The sequence below is a fragment of the Aulostomus chinensis genome, chromosome 12 (assembly GCF_037954235.1).
Source record: "Aulostomus chinensis isolate RoL2024-O1b breed Wild chromosome 12, RoL_Achi_v1.0, whole genome shotgun sequence".
Taxonomy (NCBI): Eukaryota; Metazoa; Chordata; class Actinopteri; order Syngnathiformes; family Aulostomidae; genus Aulostomus; species Aulostomus chinensis.
Window position 1 is genome coordinate 28802607 of NC_141331.1, and position 8965 is coordinate 28811571.

The 8965-nt window shown below is 50.6% G+C and overlaps 1 protein-coding gene across 1 annotated transcript in view; it reads right to left on the reverse strand.

Moving 5' to 3' along the window:
- Window positions 1-2989: 2989 nt before the first annotated feature.
- inhbb (inhibin subunit beta B) overlaps window positions 2990-8965 on the reverse strand; it is an 11184-nt gene continuing 5208 nt past the window's right edge. The window contains exon 2 of the mRNA XM_086221052.1: window positions 2990-5340. Within this exon, the coding sequence (XP_086077178.1) occupies window positions 4517-5340 (824 nt within the window). The 3' untranslated portion in view covers window positions 2990-4516. The remainder of the gene's footprint in view (window positions 5341-8965) is intronic.

Below are 8965 nucleotides of genomic sequence, written 5' to 3' on the forward strand. Positions count from 1 at the left end.
GGAGAGCAAGCCAGCTTGATGGAGGACTGGATGGTAGACTGGTTCATGGGAGGGGAGTCAGGGAGAGCAAGCCAGCTTGATGGGGGACTGGATGGTAGACTGGTTTATGGGAGGGGAGGCAGGGAGAGCAAGCCAGCTTGATGGGGGACTGGATGGTAGACTGGTTCATGGAAGGGGAGGCAGGGAGAGCAAGCCAGCTTGATGGAGGACTGGATGGTAGACTGGTTCATGGGAGGGGAGGCAGGGAGAGCAAGCCAGCTTGATGGGGGACTGGATGGTAGACTGGTTCATGGGAGGGGAGGCAGGGAGAGCAAGCCAGCTTGATGGGGGACTGGATGGTAGACTGGTTCATGGGAGGGGAGGCAGGGAGAGCAAGCCAGCTTGATGGAGGACTGGATGGTAGACTGGTTCATGGGAGGGGAGCGCAGGCCGGTGTAACAGTAGGGAATAAAAGGGAGGTGGGGGGGTGATGCAGGCGGCGGTTGGAGGAGAGAGATGGAGCTCTGGTGGAGAGGAGAGGAGAGGAGAGGAGAGGAGAGGAGAGGAGAGGAGAGGAGAGAGGAGAAGAGAGGACTGGCTAGCAGCTCCCTCCTATGTTCAGTATCCAGCTAAAACCCTCAGAAGGCCTCTGGCTGCTCTTCAACTCTCAATGTTCACTTTTCTAAAGCTTGAAAGCTACAATTTGCACTCAGTTTCAAAAAAATGAAAGTAATTTTCTCACCACATCTTTGATTCATTTTGTCCAGCGTTTGTGAGCTGCCAGTCAGAGCCTCATGTTGTGTACTTGATGGTTTCAGTTCAGTCTATTCAATCAAAGTCAAAGGAACTCACAAGATGTCACCAAATCACTTTGTCCTGTAAAACCTTTCAGAAAAGCATAGAAGTGTCGCGAATCGTATCGTGAGCTGAACATCGTGCATCGCGACAGCCCAGTGACTGCAGCTGCAATCAGACGGAGTCAAAATGCTCCTTGTGTCCCCCTCACATCCTCCAGGCTGATGAGGACTTTGGTTCCACGTCAGAAAGAGAACAGCTGCTGCACCTCCACCAGGTGTGCCAGGAGGCGAAATCAACTCAAAGAGTTGTTTTTCTTGTTTTGTGGGTGAAACACATAAGAAGAAGAAAAACGTAGCAATACAAAATGCAGCCATTAAGAATGATTGGATTAAAGACGTTTTTGTTCATTTGAGTTCACAAATATGCTTTCAAGTTACAAAGCCATTTTTCTCCTCCAGTAATCCACCCGTGAGAGTGCTTGCAGGGACCACAGTCCACGTTCCTCCAAGGGTCAAAATGTCACCTGGGGTTGTAGGGGAAGTAAACAGGAGTGGAATAAGCCTCCTGTCTTAGGGGCCTGCTCCATAAATCCTTAGAATCAGAGTGCCTCTCCATGAGCTCCAGAGGCCGGGGCAGAGGGTCAGGTTTTAATCACTGGTAATAGAAATCCTGTTGTGTTAGCTCAGCGGACTCACTTCCTATCAAAGGCCCAAGAGGTGGGTCCAAATGTCAGTGCAGTCATCGACGCCCTTAAGAGTGTGAAAGCTACATGTGTAAAAAGCCAGTGGTGGAGTTTACCAGAAAACACACGGCCAGTACGTGTGGTGCATTCCTGCAGGTCACAGCCCAGCGTCGGCGGTGTGGAGCCCAGGAATGCCTGGCCCCGGGCGACCAATAGTCATAAATTCATTAGAGAGCGTGGACCAGACTGATTGGGAGGAATGAGCGCTACAGCAGTGATAAACCAGCTGACCCCATCAACATGGCAGCTGCCATGACCTCAGCCTGTGGAGGTATTAGATGAGGGAGGGCAGGGGGACAATATTTGTTTAAGCTGATAACTAGGGGTTGTAGAGGTTGTGTGTGTGTGTGTGTGTGTGTGTGTGTGTGTGTGTGTGTGTGTGTGTGTGTGTGTGTGAGCGCGCAAGCTTTTGCATATTTAGTGTCGTGTTCATAGAGCACAGTGTGAGACTTTGGAAAAGAGAATATGTGAAGGACACAAGAGCACACACAGCTTTGAACGTACCCTGGAGTGATTATTGACAGTTATGAAGCATGTGGGGGGTGGGGGGGTGCACGCACACACACACATACGCACACACACATATGCACACACACTATAATGGGATTTGTACGAGTGAGTGTGTGGCCCGGAGAGCAGCAGCGGCGTAATGGCCTACAGCTTTGCGGAACGTCATTAACATTCCAGCTGTGGAGCTCTCACTCTGTCATTTGTCTCAAATCCTGCAGAGTCCATCAGGGAGACGACAAATCTGACAGATGGCTTCTCTTCTCGTCTCCTTATTGATTTGTTTTCTCACCTTTTCATCGTGCAGAGACGCTGCTGCTGCTGACTCATCCGCTGCAGCTACAGGTAGTTATTTTCACTGATCCCTCCCTTACGTGCTATTCGCCCTGCAGCCAAACAAATCGAGCAGGTCGGCAGGTCCTGATGGATGTATTTAGAGCAATTATCTGGCTGATATTTTATGGGGACGCGCGGTGTGTTTTGATGGAGCCTCACAGAAACAGGAGATGAACTGGAGCTGTTGACACACGGCTGCAACTGGGCCATGAGAAACAGCAACAGCTTCAGGCGCGTTGCCAGGGGAAACCCTTTCTCTGGAACTAACTGTGTGGCTTCACATATGAACAGCAGGAATGTGAGGTTCCTAACACACAGAAACCTGCTAACATGCAGTTGTCTGCATGCACATGCAAACACAAACCACTGCACCCAAAAGGCCTCAAGCAGGTATGAGAGGTGTTGCACGCGTCGCTGTTCCTGGTGGTAACGGCGCATCTTCAGCATGCGACTGACACAGACGACGAGAGAGCAACGTCTCAAGCGCTAATGTGGATGAGGTGTGGTAGCTGCTAGGACGCCCCTCCACTCTCACCCAGCCCACCAACCCTCAGGGACAGAAAATGATGCTGGAAATAATTTCCACAGTTAAACAAAATTTAAGAAAACATTTTATTTTACATAAACTGTACAGGAGACATTTATTTGACTAAATGATTCTTAAACAGAAACTAAAAATCACTTTCTTATTAAATAGAAAACTGAAACAAAAATAGAATTAAAGATGAAAAATGATGTGTTGTGTATTGTACAAAACAGAGATTGAAAATAGAGCTAAGAAATGAAATCATATATTATACCCTGATACAGTAGGCCTTTTGCAAAAGATCAAAAACAGTTTTGTACACAACAACTAATGGCCTTGCCATCTTGGTACAACAGCTAATATCTTGGCCTCTTTGGTTCCATTAATTAGGTAAAATACATCTGAAACAAAAATCAATTTACTTCTATAAAAATAACTTTTCAATGGCAGTTTTTGTTTCACGAATCCCGCAACTTTTCAGTGCAAACATCACAACAATCATTCGCTTTGGGAGGAAGCGAAAGATTACATTTCAAGTATTGACAAAGAGTCGAGGACTGAAGAGAGAAAGAGGGAGAAAGAACCAAAGACAGAGAGAGCAAATGAAGGAGTGTTGAGTCTAATAGAGCGTGTTGAGTATGGGTATAGTTACTATACATTGCATAGCTCATGTGGCACTTATTTAGCAATAGGACAGGACACTCAGTACCCCTTGGAAGGCATTTCTTTATACAAGTGCTATTCAGGGTGTGCATTTCAGTTTCTACAAGTGCTGCACTGCACTGTGGCGACCCACTGGGCCAAAACTAGAGTCTCTGCATCCGCAGGCCCGCTCCTACTGAGGCTGAGGGGGCAGAAGGAGGAGGCTCTCTCCCAGCGCACCACTGAAGTGCACTTATGAGATCTATCTTTACCGGGTCATCATGGTAACAGGGCCTGCAGCACTCTTGACAGGCAGTAAGCTGAGGTTGAGGCCCGTAGTCGACAGCAAGAATGACAACAACAATAAGAGCAGCAGCTCTGGGGAGGACTTTCTTTCACCGCTGCAGTGTGGAGGAATCATCCTGCGAGGCATTAAGGGCTGCTGGTCAAATTCCACCAGAGGACAGTCAGACTGTGTCTGTCAGCAAACTCGTGAAGTGCTAGTGTTCTGAATTGTATAAGCTGATGAATTGTCAGTGCTTTAAAAAACAAAAGTCTGTCATGTGCTTGAAGTACTTAAGAGGGTTGAAGGGGCGGGGTTGAGAGGTGAGGCCAATGATGTCATCGGCTGATCCTGTCACTTTCCTTGTCATCTTCATTCAGGAGGAAACGCTGGGCCATTGTTTTTGACTAGAAATGGCAAACTAGAGCAAAGCATCATTTGGTGATAATCATTCCCTTCTTGCCCCATCGCTGACCAGTTGTTGGGCAGAACTGCGACAGCAAGCATGTCACTCAGTCTGATAAATACACACTCGCACCAACAAGTGCAAACACATGCACACCTGGACAGGCTGTACTACAGTGTGTCTTGCTTGCAGATACAGTAGCTATAGATATACTGAATATGTGTACCGTGATAACGTCCTGTTTGTACAGAAGGCCGTTGACTGACTGTTTGAAGATGATTGAGAGTCAGTGTGGTCTCAAGCACAGCCGCACTCCTCCACGATCATGTTGGGCACGTCCCTCTTGACTATGTTGTACTCATCGTCAAAGTACAGCATGGACATAGTACTGAGCTTGGTGGGGATGCAGCAGGAGTTGACCGAGCCTGGACTTATTCCCCTCATGCGGTACTGGTTGACTACAGCAGTGTGGAAGGATGATGCAGAGCCTGGCACGCCTGGCATGTACGCCGGACAGCTGCCCTCACAGTAGTTGCCATAGTAACCAGCCGGCGCAATGATCCAGTCATTCCAGCCAATCAGGCGGAAGTCTATGTAAAACTGCTGCCGGCAGCAAAGGCCCCCACTAGTACCGTCACACTCAAGCCCCCGCTTGCGAATGCGGTGCTTTCCGTCCACCTGCCGTGCACGCACCACAAGGAAGGGTCGGTGGGATGGGTCTCCTGGGTCCACCAGCACTGGTGCCACACCAGCTGTCTCACAGCCCTCACAGTGGACCTCCAGGTCCTGCCGCCGGCTACCCTTCCCAAACACGGCCCGCACTGCCTCCAGGAGGGGAAAAGTATGCCAGCCACTGCGTTTCAGATCCACCCGCTTCTCCACCAGTGTCCAGCGCCCTGTGCCCCGTCCCCCACCACCTCCTAGACCTCCTTCTGCACCACTCGTAGCCCCAGCCTCCTGGTAGTGGATCTTGACTGTCACCTTCCGCCGGAGGCCCTTCTCAGGCCCAGCCGGCAGCACTCGGAAGTAGAGCCACAGGTTTGCCTGTGAGGCATACAGGTTCTGGTTGCCCTCGTTAGAGATGAGGAAATACAGGCCAGACTTGGAGGACGTGAGCTCATCTGATGGAGACACAACACAAACAGGTAATCGGTCACTGTTGCGCATCACTTGAGTGGACATGTTTCAAACCTTTATCATTGACTTTGCTCAAAGCCCCCCCCCCCCCCCACCTGAAGAAGAGCCTGGCATCACCTGAAATTCCATTTAAGTCCACATGATGACTGACGTCACACACACACACACACACACACACACACACACAAACACACACACAAACACACACACACACATGCACACACACACACACACACACACACACATGCACACACACACACACACACACAATATCCCGTAAATTTTTCGCTGACCTCCATAAGTTTAACTCACTGTGATAGCAATTTACTCCCTGTGACATCACTGCCGGTGAGGTCACAGACGGGACAGAAGGGACCACGCCCAGCCCCACCCGTCGGTGGGGCTGGGCGTGGTCAGACTTCACCAGGCTTCAACCTTCAACCACAGAGGGCAGCAAACAGCCACTCTTTAGCCGCCAGTTACACGACTCTCACAGAACTGTTTTCCCTTTGTTTTCCCTGTGTAACCTCAATCAACATGTCAGGTGACCTCTGTGGCTGCCCCGATAGGCCATCTGTGACAGGCCAGTTCCTGGATCAGCTCCAATTGGCATCCGGTCCAGTTTAGTAGCTGACTGGGCGAGAGAGAGAGAGGGGGGGGGTGGAAAAGGAAAAGGAAGGATGCTAGTGAAAAGGTGGGAGGGTGGTGGACATGGCCAAGACTCCTGGGGGTTCATTGAGTTCACTGTTAGTAGCCCCATGAGCCCCACCCCTTCCCTCCCTCCACCCTAAGAGTGACAGCACAAAGCCTCCTGTGAGGCTCTGGGAGACAGCCGTGCTGCAGTCCTGCATTGAAACGCGTGGCCTTCCAGCAAAAAGCATGATGAGGGGAAAAAATACCAGGCATTTACATGACACTAGCCACTTTCTACCAGGGCACAATGAAGAGATTCCTGGTGTCTAAAGGTGGCGATGGGCTCTGCCTGGCACAAATTTTTTCTTTTTCTCTCAAAGCCTAATGATGTCTTCCAAATTACCCCGAGGCAACTTGAAAGGTTTCTATTTCAGGAGATTTGGTACAACATTCTCAAGCAGAGCAGCGACTTGAAAGCGACTAAATTACTTTGTTTGCCCACTGATTAGTGTGTGTCAGTGTCAACATGTGGCCACCAAAGACGGCCCCACCTACAGGGTCCCTCACGCGCTTCCTCCTGTAAACCACAGTTTCACATTCACACACGGACCTGTTCAGACCAGCTCTCCTCTCTGGAGTATGTCAGCTGGGAGCTCAGGCACTTCACACACACATTTGCAGCCATCCATGCACACACACGCACACACACTAAGACTAATGCATAGAATGTCAGGCCCTCAAATCTGAGCACGGGGGCTCAGTGAGGACAAATTCAGGAGGAGAAGAATACAAAGGCGCCTGCTGAGCTGCAGCGTGTGCTGGTACCTGCTGTAAAGGCCCCTGAGGGCTACAAGCAACTAACCTCAGCTCATTCAGCAGCGGCCGTCCTACGTGCCTCAGCAGCTCCACCCGTCAGGGAGCTTTAACAACCAGGGGGATCCCCCGGAAGCCAGCACATGGTGAGGGTATGATTGACAGGCACAGAGAGACGCACAAAAACATGGTTGATCTGAGCAGAACAGTCACATGACCTGTGCATGAGTCAGTTTATTGGGTGGAAACATGGTTAAGTCAGGACAGTTACGAGCTCCTCCTGAATGCCAAGACTTCTCTGATCCAGATGTTATGATTGCTGCAGTTTACTGAACAAGCGCTGGGAGATTTTCTGATGTCTGAAACAAATAGATTAAGTATAAATGGCCAGTCACTTATCTGTCAGTGCCAAATGAGCAGCGCTACAGGGTTGATGGTGTGAGGGGCTTGAGGGGACATGCAGCCACTGAACTACATCAATACAAAAGCATGAATAACGGAAGTGGACACACAGCTCAGGGCCACAGTTCGCTAACAATCAACTGATGAAGTCATTGTCATCGCCCACTCCCAGCTCATCTTGACTTTGTGGGCCTGAGGTTTAGAAGTGAAGATCATGTGGTCTGATGGAAGGTTTTGTGTTTCCATGGTCCAGACTGAGCCCAAGTCACCAAGTCACACCAGTCTTACCCTTTGGATGAAGGTACAGGAGTCGTCTGCAGAGCAGAGCACTGAGCTTCCCTCCTTATCCCTCCTCACTGCTCCACCATTATCTGCATTTTACATACTGTATGTGTTGGTTGCCTTGTTCAGCACCTGTAGGTATTTCCATCAAACCCCTCGGACAGATTCACACAGAACATTAGAACCGTCATGAAACCAGGATACTGTAACCTAGATCACCTACCGAAGCGTGGGCCTACTAAAGTGGGGGTCATACCAGCATCTCCAGTGAGATCTGTGCTCTTTCATCACTGTTACAGACAATCCACAGCTGGCCTTGACACGCCTGGCCTGACCTCGCTGCAGAGACACCTGGGTGGGCTTGCAAGGATAAAGAGCTGCTTCAGCTTGTCCTTACCTGCGCCACCAAGCTAGCGAGGAGGCCATGGAAGCAGGCAGGCTGGTCGGCTCCAGAACTCATTACTCAAAGCTGCTCAACAAGACCACACGCTGTGGAAGGACGTGGGCGTGGCACACAGCGATGACAGTATGAAGATGAGCAGAGGCAGCACTCAGCCTGGTCGCAGCACTCCAGGATTCCAGCGAGGGTGAGGAGGTGAGGCAGGGAGATGCAGAGGATGGACAGGGACATGCTAGACTCACGGCTGAGGGTTAAAGCTGCAGTGGCACTGGCCCTTTGTGGTTGTTAAAGCGTTCCTACTTTTCATAAGTTGCATGAGTGGTTTAAGGGATGTGGGGGGCCGGTCTGGCCCATTCAGGGCTGAAGCAGGCTGCTGAGTGCATGTGAAAATCTCTGGACCAGTTCCAGGAGCAGCAGGACTGACAAATCCTTATGAAAGCCTGGTGTCCTGAAGTAAACCTGCCAACCTGATACTCTGGAGGACCCGGCTACCCTTAACTTCCCATGACATCCTCGTTCTGTGTCTTGGCCCACTTGCAGGAGGACTCACAATCTCTCCTCACCCATTAACCCCTAACCTTTTTGCTCTACCTGACTGCCGTGGGTACAGGACACCAAACCCTTCAGTAAAAACCACATCTGGCGACGAGCATCTTGCCCCACCCGCCAGTGGAGAACCTTCTAGCTCGGCACAACCACAACTCCAGATAAGAGGCTGATGAGCCCACAGCTCCACATACCATGAGAGAAACACCTATCCTGGTCCTCTCCTGGCTGGGTGCTGGCTGAACAGGTGCCAGCCCCACTCCCAAGCCCGCCTTGTCCTAAACTGTGACAACAACAACTCCGGCTCCCTCATGCAAGTTCCCCTGGCTTCAGAGCTTTGGAGACCTTGCCTCTGAGCCATGCCCCGGCTGGCAGCATCCGATCGGGGGGTCGTGAGCCAGCTGGCCGGGAGGCAAACTGGGACTAGAGAGCAGGGACCCAAGCCAGCTCCATCGTACAATACCACACAAAGGCTCAAAGGTGTGAGGAAGAATAGAACCGGAGGAAAAAAACAGAAGTAGAAGAAGAAGAAG